The following is a 27728-nucleotide window of genomic DNA, read 5'->3' as shown; positions in this document are numbered from 1 at the left end:
AAGGATAGCCATTCAGAATTAGTAGTTTAGACAAATAGCTAAATGAAGATTAATATGAAACTCTTCCTGCTAACTGTAAGCTTTCCTTTGCATCAGTCTTCACCATGGCGAAGGACATGAGGGTCAACAATATCAAGGAGGACTGATCATACTGATATTTGAGGACCTGTTGATATCAGGGAGGATAATGTTGAGCTCTTGAAGAGTATTGAGTCTCTTGGGCCTGATGGGAACTATCCCAGTTTATTGTCCGTAGGTCAGATGGGAACTATCCCAGTTTGAGTCCCTTGGGCCTGATGGGAATTATCCCAGTTTATTGTCCGTGGGCCTGATGAGAACTATCCCAGTTTATTGTCTGTCTGTGGATCTGATGGGAACAATCCCTGTTTGAGTTCCATGGGCCTGATAGGAACTATCCCAGTTTATTGTCCTTGGGTCTGATGGGAACTATCCCTGTTTATTGTCCGTGGGCCTGATGGGAACTATCCCAGTTTATTATCCTTGGGTCTGATGGGAACTATCCCAGTTTATTGTCTGTGGGCCTGATGGGAACTATCCCAGTTTATTGACCATCGGCCTGATGGGAACTATCCCAGTTTGAGTCCCTTGGGACTGATGGGATCTATCCCAGTTTATTGTCCGTGGGCCTGATGGGAACTATCCCAATTTATTATCCTTGGGTCTGATGGGAACTATCCCAGTTTGAGTCCCTTGGGCCTGATGGGAACTATCCCAGTTTATTGACCGTGGGTCTGATGGGAACTATCCCAGTTTATTGTCCGTGGGCTTGATGGGAACTATCCCAGTTTATTATCCTTGGGTCTGATGGGAACTATCCCAGTTTGAGTCCCTTGGGCCTGAAGGGAACTATCCCAGTTTATTGTCCGTGGGCCTGATGGGAACTATCCCAGTTTATTATCCTTGGGTCTGATGGGAACTATCCCAGTTTGAGTCCCTTGGGCCTGATGGGAACTATCCCAGTTTATTATCCGTGGGCCTGATGGGAACTATCCCAGTTTATTGTCCGTGGGCCTGATGGGATCTATCCCAGTTTGAATTCCTTGGGCCTGATGGGAACTATCCCAGTTTATTATCCTTGGGTCTGATGGGAACTATCCCAGTTTGAGTCCCTTGGGACTGATGGGAACTATCCCAGTTTATTGTCCGTGGGCCTGATGGGAACTATCCCAGTTTATTATCCTTGGGTCTGATGGGAACTATCCCAGTTTGAGTCCCTTGGGCCGGATGGGAACTATCCCAGTTTATTATCCGTGGGCCTGATGGGAACTATCCCAGTTTATTGTCCGTGGGCCTGATGGGAACTATCCCAGTTTGAGTTCCTTGGGCCTGATGGGAACTATCCCTGTTTATTGTCCGTGGGCCTGATGGGAACTATCCCAGTTTGAGTCCCTTGTGCCTGATGGGAACTATCCCAGTTTGAGTCCCTTGGGTCTGATGGGAACTATCCCAGTTTGAGAAACTTGAGCCTGATGGGAACTATCCCAGTTTATTGTCCGTGGGTCTGATGGGAACTATCCCAGTTTGAGTTCCTTGGGCCTGATGGGAACTATCCCAGTTTATTGTCCGTGGGTCTGATGGGAATTATCCCAGTTTGAGTTCCTTGGGCCTGATGGGAACTATCCCAGTTTATTGTCCGTGGGCCTGATGGGAACTATCCCAGTTTATTATCCTTGGGTCTGATGGGAACTATCCCAGTTTATTGTCTGTGGGCCTGATGGGAACTATCCCAGTTTATTGTCCGTGGGCCTGATGGGAACTATCCCAGTTTATTATCCTTGGGTCTGATGGGAACTATCCCAGTTTGAGTCCCTTGGACCTGAAGGGAACTATCCCAGTTTATTGTCCGTGGGCCTGATGGGAACTATCCCAGTTTATTATCCTTGGGTCTGATGGGAACTATCCCAGTTTGAGTCCCTTGGGCCTGATGGGAACTATCCCAGTTTATTGTCCGTGGGCCTGATGGGAACTATCCCAGTTTGAATTCCTTGGGCCTGATGGGAACTATCCCAGTTTATTATCCTTGGGTCTGATGGGAACTATCCCAGTTTGAGTCCCTTGGGACTGATGGGAACTATCCCAGTTTATTGTCCGTGGGCCTGATGGGAACTATCCCAGTTTATTATCCTTGGGTCTGATGGGAACTATCCCAGTTTGAGTCCCTTGGGCCTGATGGGAACTATCCCAGTTTATTATCCATGGGCCTGATGGGAACTATCCCAGTTTATTGTCCGTGGGCCTGATGGGAACTATCCCAGTTTGAGTCCCTTGGGCCTGATGGGAACTATCCCAGTTTATTGTCCGTGGGCCTGATGGGAACTATCCCAGTTTATTATCCGTGGGCCTGATGGGAACTATCCCAGTTTATTGTCCGTGGGCCTGATGGGAACTATCCCAGTTTATTGTCCGTGGGTCTGATGGGAACTATCCCAGTTTGAGTTCCTTGGGCCTGATGGGAACTATCCCTGTTTATTGTCCGTGGGCCTGATGGGAACTATCCCTGTTTGAGACCCTTGGGTCTGATGGGAACTATCCCAGTTTGAGTAACTTGGGCCTGATGGGAACTATCCCAGTTTATTGTCCGTGGGTCTGATGGGAACTATCCCAGTTTGAGTTCCTTCGGCCTGATGGGAACTATCCCAGTTTATTGTCCGTAGGTCTGATGGGAACTATCCCAGTTTATTGTCCGTGGGCCAGTTGGGAACTATCCCAGTTTATTGTCCGTGGGTCTGATGGGAACTATCCCAGTTTGAGTCCCTTGGGCCTGATGGGAACTATCCCAGTTTATTGTCTTTGGGTCTGATGGGAACTATCCCAGTTTGAGTCCCTTGGGCCTGATGGGAACTATCCCAGTTTATTGTCCGTGGGTCTGATGGGAACTATCCCAGTTTATTGTCCATGGGCCTGATGGGAACTATCCCAGTTTATTGTCTTTGGGTCTGATGGGAACTATCCCAGTTTATTGTCCGTGGGCCTGATGGGAACTATCCCAGTTTATTGTCTGTCTGTGGATCTGATGGGAACTATCCCTGTTTGAGTTCCTTGGGCCTGATGGGAACTATCCCAGTTTATTGTCTGTCTGTGGATCTGATGGGAACTATCCCTGTTTGAGTTCCTTGGGCCTGATGGGAACTATCCCAGTTTATTGTCTTTGGGTCTGATGGGAACTATCCCAGTTTGAGTCCCTTGGGCCTGATGGGAACTATCCCAGTTTATTGTCTTTGGGTCTGATGGGAACTATCCCAGTTTGAGTCCCTTGGGCCTGATGGGAAATATCCCAGTTTATTGTCCGTGGGCCTGATGGGAACTATCCCAGTTTATTGTCTTTGGGTCTGATGGGAACTATCCCAGTTTGAGTTCCTTGGGTCTGATGGGAACTATCCCAGTTTATTGTCCGTGGGTCTGATGGGAACTATTCCAGTTTATTGTCCGTGGGCCTGATGGGAACTATCCCAGTTTATTGTCCGTGGGTCTGATGGGAACTATCCCAGTTTGAATTCCTTGGGCCTGATGGGAACTATCCCAGTTTATTATCCTTGGGTCTGATGGGAACTATCCCAGTTTATTGTCTGTGGGCCTGATGGGAACTATCCCAATTTATTATCCTTGGGTCTGATGAGAACTATCCCAGTTTGAATCCCTTGGGCCTGATGGGAACTATCCCAGTTTATTGTCGGTGGGTCTGATGGGAACTAACCCAGTTTATTGTCCGTGGGCTTGATGGGAACTATCCCAGTTTATTATCCTTGGGTCTGATGGGAACTATCCCAGTTTGAGTCCCTTGGACCTGATGGGAACTATCCCAGTTTATTGTCCGTGGGCCTGATGAGAACTATCAAAGTTTATTATCCTTGGGTCTGATGGGAACTATCCCAGTTTGAGTCCCTTGGGCCTGATGGGAACTATCCCAGTTTATTGTCCGTGGGCCTGATGGGAACTATCCCAGTTTGAGTCCCTTGGGTCTGATGGGAACTATCCCAGTTTGAGTAACTTGGGCCTGATGGGAACTATCCCAGTTTATTGTCCGTGGGCCTGATGGGAACTATCCCAGTTTATTGTCCGTGGGTCTGATGGGAACTATCCCATTTTGAGTTCCTTGGGCCTGATGGGAACTATCCCAGTTTATTGTCCGTGGGCCTGATGGGAACTATCCCAGTTTATTGTCCGTAGGTCTGATGGGAAATATCCCAGTTTATTGTCCATGGGCCTGTTGGGAACTATCCCAGTTTATTGTCCGTGGGTCTGATGGGAACTATCCCAGTTTGAGTCCCTTGGGCCTGATGGGAACTATCCCAGTTTATTGTCTTTGGGTCTGATGGGAACTATCCCAGTTTGAGTCCCTTGGGCCTGATGGGAACTATCCCAGTTTGAGTCCCTTGGGTCTGATGGGAACTATCCCAGTTTGAGAAACTTGAGCCTGATGGGAACTATCCCAGTTTATTGTCCGTGGGTCTGATGGGAACTATCCCAGTTTGAGTTCCTTGGGCCTGATGGGAACTATCCCAGTTTATTGTCCGTGGGTCTGATGGGAATTATCCCAGTTTGAGTTCCTTGGGCCTGATGGGAACTATCCCAGTTTATTGTCCGTGGGCCTGATGGGAACTATCCCAGTTTATTATCCTTGGGTCTGATGGGAACTATCCCAGTTTATTGTCTGTGGGCCTGATGGGAACTATCCCAGTTTATTGTCCGTGGGCCTGATGGGAACTATCCCAGTTTATTATCCTTGGGTCTGATGGGAACTATCCCAGTTTGAGTCCCTTGGACCTGAAGGGAACTATCCCAGTTTATTGTCCGTGGGCCTGATGGGAACTATCCCAGTTTATTATCCTTGGGTCTGATGGGAACTATCCCAGTTTGAGTCCCTTGGGCCTGATGGGAACTATCCCAGTTTATTGTCCGTGGGCCTGATGGGAACTATCCCAGTTTGAATTCCTTGGGCCTGATGGGAACTATCCCAGTTTATTATCCTTGGGTCTGATGGGAACTATCCCAGTTTGAGTCCCTTGGGACTGATGGGAACTATCCCAGTTTATTGTCCGTGGGCCTGATGGGAACTATCCCAGTTTATTATCCTTGGGTCTGATGGGAACTATCCCAGTTTGAGTCCCTTGGGCCTGATGGGAACTATCCCAGTTTATTATCCATGGGCCTGATGGGAACTATCCCAGTTTATTGTCCGTGGGCCTGATGGGAACTATCCCAGTTTGAGTCCCTTGGGCCTGATGGGAACTATCCCAGTTTATTGTCCGTGGGCCTGATGGGAACTATCCCAGTTTATTATCCGTGGGCCTGATGGGAACTATCCCAGTTTATTGTCCGTGGGCCTGATGGGAACTATCCCAGTTTATTGTCCGTGGGTCTGATGGGAACTATCCCAGTTTGAGTTCCTTGGGCCTGATGGGAACTATCCCTGTTTATTGTCCGTGGGCCTGATGGGAACTATCCCTGTTTGAGACCCTTGGGTCTGATGGGAACTATCCCAGTTTGAGTAACTTGGGCCTGATGGGAACTATCCCAGTTTATTGTCCGTGGGTCTGATGGGAACTATCCCAGTTTGAGTTCCTTCGGCCTGATGGGAACTATCCCAGTTTATTGTCCGTAGGTCTGATGGGAACTATCCCAGTTTATTGTCCGTGGGCCAGTTGGGAACTATCCCAGTTTATTGTCCGTGGGTCTGATGGGAACTATCCCAGTTTGAGTCCCTTGGGCCTGATGGGAACTATCCCAGTTTATTGTCTTTGGGTCTGATGGGAACTATCCCAGTTTGAGTCCCTTGGGCCTGATGGGAACTATCCCAGTTTATTGTCCGTGGGTCTGATGGGAACTATCCCAGTTTATTGTCCATGGGCCTGATGGGAACTATCCCAGTTTATTGTCTTTGGGTCTGATGGGAACTATCCCAGTTTATTGTCCGTGGGCCTGATGGGAACTATCCCAGTTTATTGTCTGTCTGTGGATCTGATGGGAACTATCCCTGTTTGAGTTCCTTGGGCCTGATGGGAACTATCCCAGTTTATTGTCTGTCTGTGGATCTGATGGGAACTATCCCTGTTTGAGTTCCTTGGGCCTGATGGGAACTATCCCAGTTTATTGTCTTTGGGTCTGATGGGAACTATCCCAGTTTGAGTCCCTTGGGCCTGATGGGAACTATCCCAGTTTATTGTCTTTGGGTCTGATGGGAACTATCCCAGTTTGAGTCCCTTGGGCCTGATGGGAAATATCCCAGTTTATTGTCCGTGGGCCTGATGGGAACTATCCCAGTTTATTGTCTTTGGGTCTGATGGGAACTATCCCAGTTTGAGTTCCTTGGGTCTGATGGGAACTATCCCAGTTTATTGTCCGTGGGTCTGATGGGAACTATTCCAGTTTATTGTCCGTGGGCCTGATGGGAACTATCCCAGTTTATTGTCCGTGGGTCTGATGGGAACTATCCCAGTTTGAATTCCTTGGGCCTGATGGGAACTATCCCAGTTTATTATCCTTGGGTCTGATGGGAACTATCCCAGTTTATTGTCTGTGGGCCTGATGGGAACTATCCCAATTTATTATCCTTGGGTCTGATGAGAACTATCCCAGTTTGAATCCCTTGGGCCTGATGGGAACTATCCCAGTTTATTGTCGGTGGGTCTGATGGGAACTAACCCAGTTTATTGTCCGTGGGCTTGATGGGAACTATCCCAGTTTATTATCCTTGGGTCTGATGGGAACTATCCCAGTTTGAGTCCCTTGGACCTGATGGGAACTATCCCAGTTTATTGTCCGTGGGCCTGATGAGAACTATCAAAGTTTATTATCCTTGGGTCTGATGGGAACTATCCCAGTTTGAGTCCCTTGGGCCTGATGGGAACTATCCCAGTTTATTGTCCGTGGGCCTGATGGGAACTATCCCAGTTTGAGTCCCTTGGGTCTGATGGGAACTATCCCAGTTTGAGTAACTTGGGCCTGATGGGAACTATCCCAGTTTATTGTCCGTGGGCCTGATGGGAACTATCCCAGTTTATTGTCCGTGGGTCTGATGGGAACTATCCCATTTTGAGTTCCTTGGGCCTGATGGGAACTATCCCAGTTTATTGTCCGTGGGCCTGATGGGAACTATCCCAGTTTATTGTCCGTAGGTCTGATGGGAAATATCCCAGTTTATTGTCCATGGGCCTGTTGGGAACTATCCCAGTTTATTGTCCGTGGGTCTGATGGGAACTATCCCAGTTTGAGTCCCTTGGGCCTGATGGGAACTATCCCAGTTTATTGTCTTTGGGTCTGATGGGAACTATCCCAGTTTGAGTCCCTTGGGCCTGATGGGAACTATCCCAGTTTATTGTCCGTGGGTCTGATGGGAACTATCCCAGTTTATTGTCCATGGGCCTGATGGGAACTATCCCAGTTTATTGTCTTTGGGTCTGATGGGAACTATCCCAGTTTATTGTCCGTGGGTCTGATGGGAACTATCCCAGTTTATTGTCCGTGGGCCTGATGGGAACTATCCCAGTTTATTGTCTGTCTGTGGATCTGATGGGAACTATCCCTGTTTGAGTTCCTTGGGCCTGATGGGAACTATCCCAGTTTATTGTCTTTGGGTCTGATGGGAACTATCCCAGTTTGAGTCCCTTGGGCCTGATGGGAACTATCCCAGTTTATTGTCTTTGGGTCTGATGGGAACTATCCCAGTTTGAGTCCCTTGGGCCTGATGGGAACTATCCCAGTTTATTGTCCGTGGGCCTGATGGGAACTATCCCAGTTTATTGTCTTTGGGTCTGATGGGAACTATCCCAGTTTGAGTCCCTTGTGCCTGATGGGAACTATCCCAGTTTATTGTCCATGGGCCTGATGGGAACTATCCCAGTTTATTGTCTTTGGGTCTGATGGGAACTATCCCAGTTTGAGTTCCTTGGGTCTGATGGGAACTATCCCAGTTTGAGTTCCGTGGGTCTGATGGGAACTATCCCAGTTTATTGTCCATGGGCCTGATGGGAACTATCCCTGTTTATTGTTTTTGGGTCTGATGGGAACTATCCCAGTTTATTGTCCGTGGGTCTGATGGGAACTATTCCAGTTTATTGTCCGTGGGCCTGATGGGAACTATCCCAGTTTATTGTCTGTCTGTGGATCTGATGGGAACTATTCCAGTTTGAGTCCCTTGGGCCTGATGGGAACTATCCCAGTTTGAGTCCCTTGGGCCTGATGGGAACTATCCCAGTTTATTGTCCGTGGGCCTGATGGGAACTATCCCAGTTTGAATTCCTTGGGCCTGATTGGAACTATCCCAGTTTATTATCCTTGGGTCTGATGGGAACTATCCCAGTTTGAGTCCCTTGGGACTGATGGGAACTATCCCAGTTTATTGTCCGTGGGCCTGATGGGAACTATCCCAGTTTATTGTCCGTGGGTCTGATGGGAACTATCCCAGTTTATTATCCTTGGGTCTGATGGGAACTATCCCAGTTTGAGTCCCTTGGGCCTGATGGGAACTATCCCAGTTTATTGTCCGTGGGCCTGATGGGAACTATCCCAGTTTGAATTCCTTGGGCCTGATGGGAACTATCCCAATTTATTATCCTTGGGTCTGATGAGAACTATCCCAGTTTGAATCCCTTGGGCCTGATGGGAACTATCCCAGTTTATTGTCGGTGGGTCTGATGGGAACTAACCCAGTTTATTGTCCGTGGGCTTGATGGGAACTATCCCAGTTTATTATCCTTGTGTCTGATGGGAACTATCCCAGTTTGAGTCCCTTGGACCTGATGGGAACTATCCCAGTTTATTGTCCGTGGGCCTGATGAGAACTATCAAAGTTTATTATCCTTGGGTCTGATGGGAACTATCCCAGTTTGAGTCCCTTGGGCCTGATGGGAACTATCCCAGTTTATTGTCCGTGGGCCTGATGGGAACTATCCCAGTTTGAGTCCCTTGGGTCTGATGGGAACTATCCCAGTTTGAGTAACTTGGGCCTGATGGGAACTATCCCAGTTTATTGTCCGTGGGCCTGATGGGAACTATCCCAGTTTATTGTCCGTGGGTCTGATGGGAACTATCCCATTTTGAGTTCCTTGGGCCTGATGGGAACTATCCCAGTTTATTGTCCGTGGGCCTGATGGGAACTATCCCAGTTTATTGTCCGTAGGTCTGATGGGAAATATCCCAGTTTATTGTCCATGGGCCTGTTGGGAACTATCCCAGTTTATTGTCCGTGGGTCTGATGGGAACTATCCCAGTTTGAGTCCCTTGGGCCTGATGGGAACTATCCCAGTTTATTGTCTTTGGGTCTGATGGGAACTATCCCAGTTTGAGTCCCTTGGGCCTGATGGGAACTATCCCAGTTTATTGTCCGTGGGTCTGATGGGAACTATCCCAGTTTATTGTCCATGGGCCTGATGGGAACTATCCCAGTTTATTGTCTTTGGGTCTGATGGGAACTATCCCAGTTTATTGTCCGTGGGTCTGATGGGAACTATCCCAGTTTATTGTCCGTGGGCCTGATGGGAACTATCCCAGTTTATTGTCTGTCTGTGGATCTGATGGGAACTATCCCAGTTTGAGTTCCTTGGGCCTGATGGGAACTATCCCAGTTTATTGTCTGTCTGTGGATCTGATGGGAACTATCCCTGTTTGAGTTCCTTGGGCCTGATGGGAACTATCCCAGTTTATTGTCTTTGGGTCTGATGGGAACTATCCCAGTTTGAGTCCCTTGGGCCTGATGGGAACTATCCCAGTTTATTGTCTTTGGGTCTGATGGGAACTATCCCAGTTTGAGTCCCTTGGGCCTGATGGGAACTATCCCAGTTTATTGTCCGTGGGCCTGATGGGAACTATCCCAGTTTATTGTCTTTGGGTCTGATGGGAACTATCCCAGTTTGAGTCCCTTGTGCCTGATGGGAACTATCCCAGTTTATTGTCCGTGGGCCTGATGGGAACTATCCCAGTTTATTGTCTTTGGGTCTGATGGGAACTATCCCAGTTTGAGTTCCTTGGGTCTGATGGGAACTATCCCAGTTTGAGTTCCGTGGGTCTGATGGGAACTATCCCAGTTTATTGTCCATGGGCCTGATGGGAACTATCCCTGTTTATTGTTTTTGGGTCTGATGGGAACTATCCCAGTTTATTGTCCGTGGGTCTGATGGGAACTATTCCAGTTTATTGTCCGTGGGCCTGATGGGAACTATCCCAGTTTATTGTCTGTCTGTGGATCTGATGGGAACTATTCCAGTTTGAGTCCCTTGGGCCTGATGGGAACTATCCCAGTTTGAGTCCCTTGGGCCTGATGGGAACTATCCCAGTTTATTGTCCGTGGGCCTGATGGGAACTATCCCAGTTTGAATTCCTTGGGCCTGATTGGAACTATCCCAGTTTATTATCCTTGGGTCTGATGGGAACTATCCCAGTTTGAGTCCCTTGGGACTGATGGGAACTATCCCAGTTTATTGTCCGTGGGCCTGATGGGAACTATCCCAGTTTATTGTCCGTGGGTCTGATGGGAACTATCCCAGTTTATTATCCTTGGGTCTGATGGGAACTATCCCAGTTTGAGTCCCTTGGGCCTGATGGGAACTATCCCAGTTTATTGTCCGTGGGCCTGATGGGAACTATCCCAGTTTGAATTCCTTGGGCCTGATGGGAACTATCCCAGTTTATTATCCTTGGGTCTGATGGGAACTATCCCAGTTTGAGTCCCTTGGGACTGATGGGAACTATCCCAGTTTATTGTCCGTGGGCCTGATGGGAACTATCCCAGTTTATTATCCTTGGGTCTGATGGGAACTATCCCAGTTTGAGTCCCTTGGGCCTGATGGGAACTATCCCAGTTTATTATCCGTGGGCCTGATGGGAACTATCCCAGTTTATTGTCCGTGGGCCTGATGGGAACTATCCCAGATTATTATCCTTGGGACTGATGGGAACTATCCCAGTTTGAGTCCCTTGGGACTGATGGGAACTATCCCAGTTTATTGTCCGTGGGCCTGATGGGAACTATCCCAGTTTATTATCTTTGGGTCTGATGGGAACTATCCCAGTTTGAGTCCCTTGGGCCTGATGGGAACTATCCCAGTTTATTATCCGTGAGCCTGATGGGAACTATCCCAGTTTATTGTCCGTGGGCCTGATGGGAACTATCCCAGTTTGAGTCCCTTGGGCCTGATGGGAACTATCCCAGTTTATTGTCCGTGGGCCTGAAGGGAACTATCCCAGTTTATTGTCCATGGGTCTGATGGGAACTATCCCAGTTTATTGTCCATGGGCCTGATGTGAACTATCCCAGTTTATTGTCCGTGGGTCTGATGGGAACTATCCCAGGTTATTAAGAAAGAAGAACTTTGTATCCTCATGAACAGCAGGGGTGAAGTCTCAGAGGATTAAAGAACAGACAATATAGTTCCTTAGTTTGTTTTTTGGGTTTGTTTATTGATTTATTTTTGAGATACAGTACAGAATAGAACTTCCAGTTCTTCAATCAGTGCCACCCAGCAACCCCCAATTTAATCCTAGCCTAATTACAGGACAATTTACAACGCCTAATTGACCTACCAACCAATATTTTTTTGGACTGTGGGAGAAAACCAGAGCACCCGGAGGAAACCCATGTAGTCACGGGGGAATGTAAAAATTCCTTATAGGCAGTGGCGGGAATTGAACCCCGGTCACCTGTACTGTAAAGCATTGTGCTAACCACTAGTCTACCGTACCACCCCATGGTTTCAGAACAACAGTAGAGACAAACCAGGGAATCACAAGCCAGTGAGCCTTACATCAGTAGTAGAGAAATTTACTGGAGAATATTCTCAGGGATCGATTCTATTCATATCTGGATCAGAGAAGATTTCTTAGCGACATTGTCTATGGGGCTTTGTGCAGGGAGATCTTAGCTTGCAACATTGATGAAGTTTTATTGAGGAGGTGATGAAGATGATTGATGAAGGCAGGGCAGTGGATGTTGGCCACATGGGTTTCAATATGCCATTTGACTAATCTATCCAGACAAGCAGATCAGAAAGATTAAAGCACTTGCGTTTCATGGAGACTTGGTGGTGTAGATTTTAAAACTGGCCTGACCACTGAAGGCTGGGGGTAGTGGTGGAGTGGTGTTATTCTGACTGCAGATCTGTGACCAGTAATGTTCCACAGGAACTATATAAATAAATGATTTGGACAAAAGGTAGCTAGGCTTGCAGACAGCACAAAAATTGGTGGACTTGTTGATAGTGATGAAGGTTGTCAAAGGATTTGTTGGGATATTGATCATCTGGAAATATCGACAGGGAAATGAGACGGACTTTAATCTGTATGAGTAAGGATTGCACTTTGGGAGGTCAAATATAAGAGGAAAGTGTAGACTAATTGGCAGACCCTTAGAAAAATTGATTTACAAAGGGATGTTGGGACATAAGACCACAGCTCCCTGAATGTGATAACTTAAGTAGAGAGGGCCCCATGATACTAGCAAGGATAAAGCAGCAGCTGATTGGCAGGAGGCAAAGAGTGGGAATAGATGGAGCTTCTTCTGGTTGGCAGCCGGTGACTAGTGTTGTTCCACAGGGAACTATGTTGGAACAGATTCTTTTTACATTATATGTCAATGACTTGGACGATGGAATTGATGGCTTTGTTGCAAGGTTTGCAGACAATACAAAGACAGGTAGAGCAGCAGGTAGTTTTGAGGGAGTAGAGAGACTACAGAAGGGCAAATTAGGAGAATGGGCAAAGAAGTGGCAGATGGAATACAGTGTTGGGAAGTGTATGGTCATGCACTTCCATAGAAGAAATGAAAGGGTAGACTTTTCTCTAAGTGAAGAGAAAGTTCAAAAAACTGAGGCACAAAGAGACTTGAGAGTTCTTGTGCAGGATTCCCTAAAGGTTAATTTGCAGGTTGAGTCTGTGTTGAGGCAGGCAAATGCAATGTTAGCATTTGTTTCAAGAGAACTAAAATATAAAAGCAAGGATATAATGTTGAGACTTTATAAAGCACTGGTGAGGCCTCATGTGGAGTATTGTGAACAGTTTTGGGTTCCTTAGAAAGGATGTGCTGAAACTGGAGAGAGTTCAAAGGAAATTCATGAAAATGATAGCAAGATTGAATAGCTTATCATAGGAAGAGTGTCTGATGGCTCTGGGCCTGTATTCACTGAGGGGTGCCCCAATTGAAACCTAACGAATGGTGAAAGGCCTTGATAGAGTAGATGTGGAGAGGATGTTTCTTATGGTGGGAGAGTCTAAGACCAGAGGACACAGCCTCAGAATAGAGGAGCATCCTTTTAGCCAGAGAGTGGTGAATCAGTGGAATTCTTTGCCACAGGCAACTGTGAAGGCCAAGTCTTGATGTGTATTTAAGGCAGAGATTGATAGATTCTTGATTGGTCATGCCATGAAGGGATACGGGGAGAAGGCAGGAGATTGGGGCTGAGAGGGAAAATGGGTCAGCCATGATGAAATTGTGGAGCAGACTCGAGGGGCCAAATGGCCTAATTCTGATTTTATATTTGATGGTCTTTTGGTCTTTATCCGTAATGACTGAGAATGGACTATGAATAGATTTTGAGGGCAAAAGTTGCAACTGTATGAACTTTGGTTGGGCCACAGTTGGGGTACTTTGTGCAGTTTTGGACATGCATTAGAGCATTGGTTTCCAACCTGGGGTCCCCAGACGCTTTGGTTAATGATGGGAGTCCATGGCATAAAAAAAGGTCGGGAACCTCTGCATTAGAGGAAGGATATGGAGATGTTGGAGAGGGAATGTTGCCTAGATAGTGAGTATTACAATAACTGCAAGTAGACTTTGGACAAATTTGGACTGTTTTCTCTGGAGTGTAGGCGACCAGAATGAAGTTTTTACAGTTATGTGAGGCAGAGGTAAGGAAGATAGTAGGAGTAACACACACAAGATGCTGGAGGAACTCAGCAGGCCAGGCAGCATCGATGGAAAAAAGTACAGTCGACGATTCGGGCTGAAACCCTTCAGCAAGACTGGAGGAAAAAAGCTGAGCAGTAGGTTTAAAAGGTGGGGGTAGGGGAGAGAGAACCACCAGGAGATAGGTGAAACCTGGAGGGAGAGGGATGAAGCAATGAGCTGGGAAGTTGATTGGTGAGATGAGGTGAGAGAGGGACAAGGGGATGGGAAATGGGGGGGGGGGGCTGGTTAGGGGGCATTACTGGATGTTTGAGAAATCGATGCTCATTCATTCAGGTTGGAGGCTGCCCAAACGGAATGAATGGTGTTGTTCCTCTGACCTAAGTATGACCTCATCATGACAGTGGAGGAAGCCATGGATGGCCAAATTGGAATGGGAATGGGAAGAGGAATTAAAATGGGTGGCTACTGGGAGAAGCTGCTTGTTCTGGTGGATGGAGCATAGGTGCTCAACAAAGCGGTCTCCCAATCTACATCGGGTCTCACTGATGTACAGGAGGCCACACAGGGAGCACCGAGCACAGTAAATGATTCACGGATGAAGTGTCATCTCACCTGGAAGGACCGTTTAGGGCCCTGGATGGTACTGAGGAAGAAGATGCAGGGGCAGGTGTAGCACTTGTTCCACTTTCAAGGATAAGTGTCAGGAGAGAGATCAATGAGGAGGGGCAAATGGACAAGGAAGTCACATAGGAACGATCCCTGCAGAAAGCAGGAAGCGGAGGGAAGGGAAAGATGTGTATGGTGATGGGATCCCGTTGGAGATGATGGAAGTTATGGAGCATTATGTGCTGGACACAGAGGCTGGTGGGGTGGTAGGTGAGAACAAGAGGAACCCTATCCCTGGTAGGATGGTGGGAGAATGTGGTAAGAACAGACTTGCATGAAATGGGAGAGATGCGGTTGAGAGCAGCGTTGATGGTGGAGGAAAGGAAGCCCCTTTCTTTGAAAAAGGAGGACATTGCCTTTCTTCTAGAATGAAAAGCCTCATCCTGAGAGCAGATGCAGTGGAGACGGAGGAATTGAGAGAAGGGGATGGAGTTTTTACAAGTAGTAGGGTGGGACAAGGTATAGTCCAGGTAGCTGTGAGAGTCCATGGGTTTGTAATAGACATCGGTGGATGAGCTGTCCCTAAAACAATCCTTCCAGGTGAGGCGACACTTCACCTGTGAGTCTGTTGGGGTCATTTGCGGCGTTTGGCGCTCCTGGTGTGGCCTCCTGTATATCAGTGAGACCCGATGTAGACTGGGAGACCGATTCGCCGAGCATAAATAGCCACCCATTTTAATTCCAATTCCAATTCCCATTCCTATTCGGATATGTCCATCCATGGCCTCCTCCACTGTTGTGATGAGGCCACACTTAGGTTGGAGGAATAACACCTTATATTCTGTCTGGGTAGCCTCCAACCTGATGGCATGAACATCGATTTCTCAGACTTCCGGTGATGTCCCCCAACCACCCCCCCCCATCCCCTTTTCCCAATGTCACCTCATCTCACCAATCAACTTCCCTGCTCATTGCTTCATCCCTCCCCCTCCAGGGTTCACCTATCACCTGGTGGTTCTCTCTCCCCTCCCCTCTACTCCTCAGCCTTTTTTCTCCAGTCATACTGAAGGGTTTAGCTGGAAATGTCGACTGCACTTGCCGTCTGGCCTGCTGAGCTCCTCCAGCATTCTGTGTGTGTTGCTTGGATTTCCAGCATCTGCAGATTTCCTCTTGTTTGTGGGAAGATAGTCTGAATCTTTTTGCCAGAGTACAAATATCAAATACATAGCTTTAAAGCTAAAAATAAAAGTTTGAGGGAAGATATATCATGAATGTTTTGTTATAAAACCACATAAGGTTGTGTACACTCGGAACATGTTGAGAAGGGAAGTGGTAGAAGCAGATATGATAGGAATGCTTAAGAATCATTTATACAGACAGGCAGGCAGTGTCCAGCAGATGGGATTGGTTTAGGCATGTTACATATCAAGAAGTATTTTGATTAATGAAGAGCTACATCATACCATTAGTTGTGGCTAGAATTTTTCCTAAAGAAAAATACTCTTTTTGAATACTTTCACGGTATTTGCAACATCCCAACAGCATAGGCAGATACAATATGATTATTTTCTTTGATTTATTTATTTATTGAGATACAGCATGAAATAGGCCCTTCAAGCTGCACCAGCCAGCAACACCCCCCCCCCCCCCCGCCAATTTAATCCTGGCCGAATCACGGGACAATTTACAATGATCAATTAACTGGTATTAATCAATTGACCTACCAACAGTCTTTGGACAGTGGGAGGAAATTGGAGCACCCGGAGGAAACCCACGCAGTCACATGGGTTTCCTCCGGAATGTACAAGCTTCTAACAGAGAGTGGTGGGAAAGGACCCCGGGTCGCCCGTACTGTAGAGCTTTGTGCTAAGCACTACACTACTGTGTTTCATGGATCATTTGAAGCACAATAATGCAATACACACCTGGTTCTACAATGAAGTGTCAATTTAGGTGGCACGTTCAAGAAATGGAATGGTTATGAATTTACTGTTGGAAACAGACACATATACAAATTTCAAGGGTTATGACCTCTTAGCCTCTTAAGCCTGGTCTGCCATTCAATAAGATTGTGGTTGGTAACCTTTGATTTCTTATCAAGTATCTATCTTCAGTCTGAAATGTTGACTCTGTTTCTCTTTCCACAGGTACTGCCTGACCAGTCGAGTATTTCCAGCATTTCTGCTCATGCTTCAGATATCCAGTGCCTGCAGTTTGTTTGTCATTTTCAAGCATGGAGTTAACAGTGGCTTACAAATTTTTAAAGATTGCTTCCTCTGCCATTTGAGGAAGAGAATTCCTTATAAGATGGAAAATAGATCAAAATAGGGTGGTTAAGAAGGCTTATAGATTACTTGCTATTATTAGTTGGCACAGAGTTCAAAAGTTAAGAGGTTGCAACTCCACATCTGGAGTGTTGCATACAGTTCTGGTCGCCCCGCTATAGAAAGGATGTTGAGTCTTCGGTGGGGGTGCAGAAGAGGTTTAACAGGATGCTGCCTGGTTTAGAGGGCATGTGCTATCATGAGAGGCCGGATAAACTTGGGTTGTTTACTTTGGAGCGGCGGAGGCTGAGGGGAGATCGGATAAAGGTTTACAAGATTATAAGGGGCACAGAGGCACAGACAGGGAGTATCTGTTTCCCAGGATAGAAATGTTTAATACCAGAGGGCATGCATTGAAGGTCAGAGGGGGTAGAGTCAGGGGGGATGGGAAGGGTCAATTTTTTATTCAGAGAGTGGTGATTGCCTGGAATTTGCTGCTTGGTACGGTGGCAGAGGTAAATACATTATTCAGGACTCATCATGACTTTCTTTGCTTCAGTTTGCTTTTCTACTATTAGGCAAATAGAATTAAGAATCTGATTTAAAATTCCTTTAAGTCCTTTCCCAGCTGATAGTGAAAAACTTAAATCCACCAAAACATTTATCTTTGTACATACAAATACATTTTGTTTTTTGTCAACATTCCTTCTCTCCCCTTGTGTATGGCATCCTCCAATCAGTGTGGCAGACACTGATCTACCCCATTCTCTCTGGGCCTCCCTGTGGTTTCAGGCTACAGAACACATGGCCGAGTGGTTAAGGTTTTGGGCTAGTGATCTGAAGGTCGTTAGTTCGAGCCTCAGCCAAGGCAGTGTGTGTGTCCTTGAGCAAGGTACTTAACCACACACTGCTCCTGCATGTTTACAGCCCAGTGGTGACGGTGACAAGACACCATCACTCAAACCCACCGCACTCTCGTTCTGTCTAAATACTTCTTACATTCCCATCAAATCTGCTTCTACCACTTCCCTTGTCAACATGTTTAAAGAGCATACAAATCTCTGATTTTAGAACAAAACGTTCATGGTGTCACACCTCAAACTGGCCACCAGAGGGAGGCAAACATGACAAGGGCAACCCCTTCCTGCTCACCTGCCTATTAGGCTAATTATTAGTTCATTGTTACCCCCGTGCCTTGTTTGTAGCCCGATATAACTTCTTTGTCCATTATTTCTTTGCTTGGTTTTGGAATAGTCTTTTGTAAGTGAAGCTTTGCATGTTTGTAGGAATTGCTGGGTTCTGCTAACTGATGTGTGTATGTGTTTTTTTGGGATTTTGACGTTGCCTGTGAAGTTTTTGGATCCTCTGCCTGCAACTTGCCTGCTAAGGATTCCAGTAAAGCCTTGTTGGATCTTTTTCCTGTAATTCTGTGTGACTTTTCACTGTAATTGGGTTTGCCGTTATTCAGTGTGAGGGAAGTTAAAACTGTCCCTCATCAGCTGTGACATATGGTATACCTTCCTTCAATCTTTTATCTCTTGCTTTAAAGCTATGTTCTGGGGGGGGGGGGAAGACTTTGGATCTACCCTCCCTATGCCTCATATAATGTTAAGGACTTGGCAGTGGCACTGGATGGAACCGCTGGTAGAGCCACCTTCTCAGTGCCAGGGACCCAGTTCACTCTTTCTCATGAATGTTGCCTTACTGGAGCTTGTATGTTCTCCCTGTGACCATGTGGGTCCTCTGATTTCCTTCAACATCCCAAAGTTCTGTTATTGTCCCTGGTCTTTGGATAAGTACTGGAAAGGGGGAGAGCAGGTGAGAATGTGGGGAAGATTAATGTGAATGGGTGGTTCATGTGCCTCACCTTTCTAAGGAGACCGAGGCAATTGAAACTCCATTTCCACCCCACCCCCACCACCCATGTTAAATCAATTTTACAGGAGCACCATTGAGAGCGCCTCAAGTTGTATCTCCATTTGGTGTTGGGAGCAGTTGAGCATTGGAGTGGAAGTCCCTATGAAGGACTGTGAAGCTGCCCAAGAGGGGTCTCCCAGCCATCTATCAGATACTTTTATCAGGAGTGATGTGTACACAGGCCCCTTAGTATTATCAAGGATCCCACCCATCCATCCAGCAACCTCTGACATTTTACTGTCAGGAAGGGGACTCTGATGAATAAAGACAAGAACGTCAGGATGGGAAACAGCTTCTTCCCTCAGGTCATCAGGCTTCTGAGCTCCCTGCTGCATCACAGTTGAAGTGTCACCGGTTAATCTGTCCTATACCTTACAATATTTTAATTTATACACTTTGTGTAATTCATCTGTAGATTTTATCCTTGCTTCCATAAGTTGTTATGTGCACGACAGTGCCTTGCACCCTTGTTCAGAGAAACATTGATGGTATACATATATATAGTCGAATGACAATCGATTTGACTTGACCTGATGGTCAGCGTGGACTTGCTGAGACAAAGGGCCTGTTTCTTATGGTCTCTGGCTTTATGACTATTACTCATTGGGTTAGTGGAAGAATCTGGGCTATTGGTACTGTAAAGTTAAAGAAAAAGAATTGCAGTATCTTACCAAAGTAGAAATATCCACCTTCATCCCTGGGCTGGAAGAATTTGCCTCGGGCCTGTGCGTGGACGTCAGCTCCCTTTTCCACCAGTAGTTCCACGTAGTGCTTGCACCGGCGCTCAATGGCTATGTGCAGTGCAGTCTGGCCTAGGGTAAGAGCAGGGAACAATAAAGGCATATTCAGGCCATAATTTAGAACAAGTCTGTGATATTTCTCTTTAGAGCAGGGGTTCCCAACCTGGGGTCCATGGACCCCTTGGTTAATCCTGGAGAAATCAACAGCAGCAGAACACAGCATTCACAATGGCCTTAGGATTGACTTTGACAGCACAAAACTACTGTGCTTTTGGGACCACCTGGTAAAGGAAGCCATTGAAATAAAACTGGAGGGAAAGAATTTTAACAAAGACTGAGATCTCGCTCTAAGTAAGAACTAGAATTTGATTGTAAACAAGGTGGGAGAGTGGAACCTTGATTGGATGAGGACTAACCAATCAGGAGGGTTGGATGATGGGGGTATAAATACTACTGGACTAGACATGCCCAGAAATCATCCCCGAAGATGGCAGAGTTTGTCATTAAAACATTGGTTATACTTGACTCCTGCACCAGGCTGGAAGCCTGAGAAGAGTTTATTCATGTATGCTGGGAAAGCACCAGATCTTTTTTCTCTATAATGTCCTGTTTTTATCTTGATACAAATCAGTTTTATCTTTTTAAAATATTTTTCCAAAACTTTGGGATTACCCAAAAGCCTGAATCCCTTGAAGTGCAGGGAAACAAATGCAATAACTAATTCTAAACACAGACCCGCACCCAGAAGCAAAACAGAACACCAAACCAGCAGCTTTTTAAATGGTGATTTTTTTTTTAATTTGTAGGTGGTGGGATTATAAATTAGCATTATTTGTCAAATGTACATTGAAACATAGTGAAATGTGTCATTTGCATAAGTGACTGACAGTCCCAGGGAGTGTGGGGGCAGCCCACAAGTTTTGACATGCTTCCAGCACCAACATGGCACTCACAACTTTCTAGCCATAACCTGTACGTCTGTGGAATGTGGGAGGAGAGCAGAGCAGAGCAGCTGGAGTAAACCCACATAGTTATGGGGAGAACATGCAAACCCCATACAGACATTGGCAGGAATTGAACCTGGATTGCTCGTGCTGTAAAGTGTTATGCTAGGCACTGTGCTACATGCTGCACTCACATACAGTGTGTGCAGAAGTAAATGCAACACGAATGCCAAACACAGAACTGGAATCAACATTCCCTCTAATTTTTCTTTACAGCTGTGCAGGAAGTTTTTACATGGCCTGAAAACTGTGCAACACTTTAAATAATGTTTTTTGCAATATGCAAGCTATGAATATTTCCAATGAAAATTGAAGAATCAATATGTTTGGTTTTATTTATTATTTGAAGTGAATAACTGCATGGTAATGTAGTGATTAGCACAATGCTTTACAGTACCAGTGGCCTGCCACTGCTGCCTGTAAGGGAATTTGTACGTTCTCCCCAAGACCGAGTGTGTTTCTTCCGGGTGGTCTGCTATCTTCTCACGGTCCAAAGATGTACTGGTTGGTAGGTTAATTGGTCATTCTAAATTGTCCTGTGATTAGGCTAGGATTAAATCGGGGTTACTGTGTGGCGTAGCACAAAGGGCCTATTCCATGCTGTATCTTATTAAATAAATAATAGTAAATTAGCAATGAGCTGGCGTACAGCAAAGAAAATCTTTCACGTTTCATAAACTTTTTTTTGCCTGTCGTTAGTCCAGCTGCACAGTCACAGAGACTGTGTGAGTGGGGGCATTTCCGTCACCGTGGGGGCATTTCCGTCACCGCGCGGCTGCACACCCACGGTCACAGAGACTGTGTGAGTGGGGGCATTTCCGTCACCGTGGGGGCAGTTCCGTCACCGTGGGGGCATTTCCGTCACCGCGCGGCTGCACACCCACGGTCACAGAGTCTGTGTGAGTGGGGGCATTTCCGTCACCGTGGGGGCATTTCCGTCACCGCGCGGCTGCACACCCACGGCCACAGAGACTGTGTGAGTGGGGGCAGTTCCGTCACCGTGGGGGCAGTTCCGTCACCGTGGGGGCATTTCCGTCACCGCGCGGCTGCAGACCCACGGTCACAGAGTCTGTGTGAGTGGGGGCAGTTCTGTCACCGTGGGGGCATTTCCGTCACCGCGCGGCTGCAGACCCACGGTCACAGAGTCTGTGTGAGTGGGGGCAGTTCCGTCACCGTGGGGGCATTTCCGTCACCGCGCGGCTGCACACCCACGGCCACAGAGACTGTGTGAGTGGGGGCAGTTCCGTCACCGTGGGGGCATTTCCGTCACCGTGGGGGCATTTCCGTCACCGCGCGGCTTAGAGGAGTCCACAGAAAACAAATAAAGCAACGCCAAGCGGCTAACTTATTTGAACCTGTAGTTAAACAGAGGTCCACCTTACAGCACATTGGCTCCAGTTGCCATGGTAAGCATGGACATGCTGTAGTTGAACAAATCTGTACCATCCTGAAGCACTACAGGGGAGAATCCAGCCAATCCCACAGACAATACTCAAACTCTACTACTGCAAAACAAGTTTGCTGATTGTGTAAAACATTAAAATAAATAGATTCCTAATAAAGTGCTAAAGAGGGTTTCTACACTGGTAGAAATCTAAAGAGATTTGTTTTTATGATATTGTACCCCTTTTCTCAGTAGGCATTTGAGTTTTCTCCAGCTGGATTAATAGCTGCCACTGAGACAGTACCAACCCAGCCTTCTTCCTCTGGTTTAAAGTTAATGAATGAGTCTAATGCTCTTAAGGAGAAAGGGTTTATTTCTATAAAGTCTGATGCTAGTTATGTGATCCAGGATTTAATGACAGGCCAGGGATCCATGACTCCAGAGGATGAAGCAGAAAGGTCAAAGACTGAAGTTGGCGAATGCAGAGGTTGAAGCCCCTAGGTCGGTGTATATGGAAGTCAGAGGCCGGACATCTGCAAGTCCAGTCCAGGGACTGGAGGTTAGAGGCTCAGTGTCTACGACTGTGAGGGCCCAGGGCCAATGGCGGCTGGTTGTTAATGCAACAATGGATCTCACTGTCCGTTTAGATGTACTTGTGATAAATAAATGAATCTGAAGCTGAGATTTGCCACAGTTGGGCTCTACAGAAGTTCAACAGGGACCATCTATGATCACAGTGACCAGGCGGACCCTGGATTACAGCCTTCCAGGTTTCACATCCGAATCAGAATCGGTTTTATTGTCACTGTCTTACATGATGTGAATTCAATACACACCCAAAAATGAAGAGGTAAAATCACTATAATTTACAAATGAAATAAACAGTGCAAAAATGGAACAATCAGGTAGTGTTCCTCCAAACCATTGCAGTACGTGAGCTTTGAGATGTGTAGATGTTTCTAAGAGGTGGAGGCAGGTTGTAAAATGGCAGCTTCTTCACCAGTCCCCTTGTAGGAATGCTAAACTCACTTGTGACCAAACAGGTCTCCCAGTCGATGAAACTCTGGATTATCCAGAGGGCTCAGTGCCCATGAATATACATTGCAGAGACAATCAGCATGTGGACCCTGCACCATCCATCCCATCCAACACAATTACAGTGCAGTGGAAACTCAGTGGGTCATAAAGTCATTGGTAAAGATATACTAGAGACTGGAGCACACATAGAAAGCGATGTTTCAGTGCCGCACAGATGAAGAGGCACCAACAGATGAACGCCAATGCCCAAGAATGGAAAAGCTTACAAAAAGGGTGAATACAGCCCAGTCCATCACAGGAACATCCTTCCCCCATCGGTGAGCACATCTACAAAGAGTTCTCCCACGAGAAAGCAGCATCCATCATCAAGGACCCCACCATCCAATTCATGCTCTCTTCTCACTGCTGCCACAGGTACAAGAGCCTCAGGTCCCACGCCACCAGGCTCAGGAATGGCTATTACCCTTCAACCGTCAGGCTCTTGAACCAATGGGGTAACTTCACTCACGTCAACACTAAACATAACCCATGGACTCACTTTCAAGGACTCTACAACTCGTGTTGTCAGTGTTATTCATTCAATATTTATTTATTATTATTTTATTAGTGCATTGGTTGTTTGTCTTTGTATGTAGTTTTTCACTGATTCTATTATATTCTACTGTGAATGCCCGTGAGAAAATGAATCTCGGTGTAGTGTACGGTGACATATACAGACCCTCCACTGCCTGTAAGGAGTTTGTATATTCTCCCCATGACCATGTGGGTTTCCTCTGGGTGCTCCGGTTTTCTCCCACAGTCCAAAGATGTACAAGTTAGTAGACCAATTAGTCATTGTAAGTTGTCCTGTGATTAGGCTAGGGTTAAATCAGGGGATTGCTGGGCAGCACTGATTGAAGGGCTGAATGGCCTACTCCGTGATGCATCCAATAAATAAATACTTTCATACTAAACTAAATTTGAGATGCCGCACCATCAGACGAGGTGCTAAATCGTGGTCCTGTCTGAATCCCTGTCCCTGTTTTAAAGAGGGCCAGAGAGGTTCTCCCTGCCGTACTAGCCAAAATGGCTGTAGAAGCAGATTCTGGTTATAATCACACTGCTGTCTGTGGGGGCATGCTGACTACAATTTAGTTACCGTGCTTCCCACACTTTAAGCATTAGCAACGCATCAAAGGCATTTCATTTGGTTTTAAGGCTCTTCAGAACTTGGGGATGTTCAGAGAAGTTGAAAGGCAACATACAAGTCAAAATCTTTCTGTTATTCTCATTGAATCACATTATCATTCCATACAAAAGCCAAGTGAAATTCCGGGAGAAGGGAAAAAGAAATAGATTAAAGACAGAGTAAAATTGAGGACAAGCAAGTCCATCTATTAGAAATGGAATTAGTCCAGGAGACCACTCCAGTCCTCTTCAGTAGGAAGGATAATTTCAGAGGATAAAATAGAGGGATTATTTTTAATTTAAGAGTTCTGCCTTCAGGAAATGTGAACAGGGCATATTAAATAAGCAACCCTTCTTTCCATGAACATTGTCACCTTCTGTATTGATCATTAAATCCAAAGAAAATAATCTTAAAAACATCTATGACTACAGTTTTATATATAACAAGATATCTTACATTTTTATTGATATGTATATTTAAAGAGTTTCCAAAAATGACTCTGTTTATCAAATTCTTGAAAATACTCTACCAGTCAATAATCTCTGGTATGTTGTTGATATGTTAAACCTGCATTGGGAGTTATTTGATCCATCAATGCAGGATCCTGGGATCTGATAGTGCTTGTTCAATTTCCGTTTTCAGAATTACCTGGCCAAAAGAGCTGACGTTCTGGCCCAGCAGTCAAAAGGTGCAGCTTCTTCATAGGGAACTCACGAGCCTCCTTCCTTAACCATGGGGTCACTGTGGCCTTGATGAGTGCAAGGCACATTTATGTCACTTTACTTTCCGGGCCATATGATGTGAAAGCATTAGGTCCCAGGAGTTTCCAGCCTGGAGTCAACGGACCCCTTGTTTAATGGTATTAGTCTGTGGCATGAAAAATGTTGGGAACCCCTGCATAAGATCATAAGACACAGGAGCAGAATTAGGCCATTCGGCCCATCAAGTCTGCTCCACCATTCCTTCATGGCAGATTTATTATCCCTCTCAATCCCATTCTCCTGCTTTCTCCCATATTCTTTGACGCTCTTACTAATCAAAAACTTATCAACCTCCACTTTAAATATAACCAATGACTTGGCTAGACAGTCATCTGTGGCAATCAATCCTCATCTCTGTTCTAAAGGGATTGTCATTGCATTCTGAGGTTGTGCCCTCTGGTTTTAGACAATCACACTATAGGAAACATCCTCTCCACACCAACTCTATCTAGGCCTTTCTGCTAATTAACATTAACTGCTAGTCTTGTAAATTACTTCTATCAATGGTAAAACTCAACAATTTGAACTTCCCACCTAATTAGATTAAGAAAAAGGCCTCACTTCTTTTTAATATCATCGCTCAGTTTATGTGCCAGTTACTTCACTACAATATCATTGTATTCCCTGGAGTGTAGGAGAATGAAGAGAGATTTGATAGAAGTGTTACAGCATTTTCTGCATTAGGAGTATAGCTAAATATTAACTTCTGCTGCCAATCTTTAGACATGAACATGGACTGTTGAGTAAATTTAAAATGCATCTCTGGACGATAGATTCTTAGAACAGTTAATTGAAAAATCAGACAATGCTGATTAATATTCATTTTGGGTGTCTAAGGGTGTGGGTGTGGAGAAGGAAGTGTGAATGTTTTATGTAATTCAAGGGAAGCATTGTGGATACATTGTGAATACAGAATAGTCCTTTGGTCTTTAGTACATAAAATATCATGTAGTGTTGGGCTGAACAGGCCTCTTCCTCTGAAAGGGTCTCAATATGATGCCTGCTCTGTCTCATTTTGTCAAATAAAGGACTGCCTCATGTCTACCAGCTATGACTCTCACAACAGAGGTATACAAAATTGTGAGGGGTGTGGACAGAGTAAATGCAAGCAGATTGGACTAGAACTAGAGGTCATAGGGTAAGGGTGAAAGGAAAAATATTTAAGAGGACCTTGAGATGCCCAAGTTGGTGCGGTCTTTCATTGATTCTTTATGGTTATTATTCTATTATGGATTCATTAAGTAAGTATGCTTGCAAGAAAATGAATATCAGAGTTGTACATGGTGACATATATGTACTTAGATAATAAATTTACTTTGAACTTTGAGGGGGATCTTTTTCACACAAAGGGTAATGCAAGTGGGGAGCAAACGATCAGCAGAAGTGGTGGATGTGGGTTCGAGAAGTTTGAATTGGTATATAGATAGGAAGGGTGGGATTGGGGTTACGATCCTGGTGCAGATTGATGGGACTAGGCAGAATAACAGTTTGGCACAGACTAATATATATAGTTACCTGTTCTGCTTCAGGTTTCCCCTGTCCAACAATACTGGCCACTCTCCCTTAGCCCACTGCCCACTGGGCACAGGCGAACGGGACTAGCTCAGTTCATCAGTTTGGCTGGCATTAACGAGTGGGGTAGAAGGGCCTGTTTTTGTGCTGTATATCTCTGTGACATTCAACACCACACTCTACAACCACCCACCACTACTCCCAGATCATCAGTCACAGGCCAGCACCTTCACTAGACCCTCACCTTGACCTACAGCATCATGACTTAGAAATGCAACACCATTCCTTCTTTTTCTCTGAGTCTAAATCCTGAGAATTCAGAGCAAGATGTCCATCGATATTGTGGCTCAGACTTAGCTGATTTTTAGGCTGGAAGTGATGGTTTTTAGAGCAGCACTGGGAGTTAGCAATCAGGTTAGGGTTTAGGGACAGGGATGAGAGAGGGTTAGAGGTCAGGGGCCGGTGCTCAATCCCAGAGGTTAAGTCTGCAGGTGGTGAGGAAACCAGCAGGTTGGCCAACTCCAGGTTCCTTAGATCTCGGATCGGAGGTCAGTATTGGCAGGAGTAATGAGGGCCAGTGATCCTTTCCAGGTCATCAGGGTCGTAGGACTGTGCAAGTCCAGCAGTTAAGGCCCAAAGGTCAAACCTGCAGTCAGGGAGTCGTGGTGTCGAGGTCTAAAGGTCAAACCCATGATCAAAGGTGGTTGATAAATCAAAATCAAATGCAAAATCAAAGGTTAAAGTCCAAAGCTTGGTGAATCAGGAGGTAGAAGCACAAAGGTTGAAGCCCCTGGCTCAGCTTGTCTGGAGGTCAAAGGCCTGGTGTCTGAGAGTCTGGAGGTGTCCTCTCCTGGGATTAGAGGACTGTCTGTGTGTAGGGTGGGAAAGGGGTTTGTTTTGCTGTTGTTGCTTGTGTTGTTCTGCTGAACTTTGTGGGCACGCTACGGCAGCACCAAAACGTAGGACGACACTTGTGTGGATCCCCCAGGACATCCTTGGGTTAACACAAACGATGCATTTCACTATACATTTCAATGTACACATGATAAATAAACCTGAATCTGAATCTAAGTCTATTGCAACATTACTGAGACTCCCATCCCTGGTTTGATGTTCGATATCCTACGTGTTGTTCACTCGCTTTTTGCCATCTGTGCAATTTGGTCTTTTTTTGTGCATTAGGTGTTTGATGTTTTCTTGAACAGTTCCATGGTGTTTCTTTGTTTAATGGCTGCCTGAGGGAGGCCAAATCTCGGGGTTGTATTCTGTATACATACTTCGATTATAAATGTACTTTGACCCTTTGAATAACACTGCAGGAGCATCTTCACTGAACGTCAGCTTTAGCCTCAGAATCAGAATCAGAAACAAAATCAGGTTTATTATCACCGGCATGTGACAAGAAATTTGTTAGCAGTTCAATGCAATACATAATCTAGCAGAGAGAAAAAAAAATAATAATAATAAATAAAATAA

At 45.9% G+C, this 27728-nt stretch overlaps 1 protein-coding gene across 1 annotated transcript in view; it reads right to left on the bottom strand.

Annotated features, from left to right (window-relative positions):
• trpv4 (transient receptor potential cation channel, subfamily V, member 4) overlaps nt 1-27728 on the bottom strand; it is a 145786-nt gene that overhangs the window by 61953 nt on the left and 56105 nt on the right. Inside the window, exon 5 of the mRNA XM_073065860.1 lies at nt 19317-19457. Within this exon, the coding sequence (XP_072921961.1) occupies nt 19317-19457 (141 nt within the window). The remainder of the gene's footprint in view (nt 1-19316; nt 19458-27728) is intronic.

This window comes from Hemitrygon akajei, chromosome 14 (assembly GCF_048418815.1).
Source record: "Hemitrygon akajei chromosome 14, sHemAka1.3, whole genome shotgun sequence".
NCBI lineage: Eukaryota > Metazoa > Chordata > Chondrichthyes > Myliobatiformes > Dasyatidae > Hemitrygon > Hemitrygon akajei.
The sequence above is the reverse complement of the archived record's forward strand: the minus strand, read 5'-3'. Positions and strand labels throughout refer to the sequence as shown.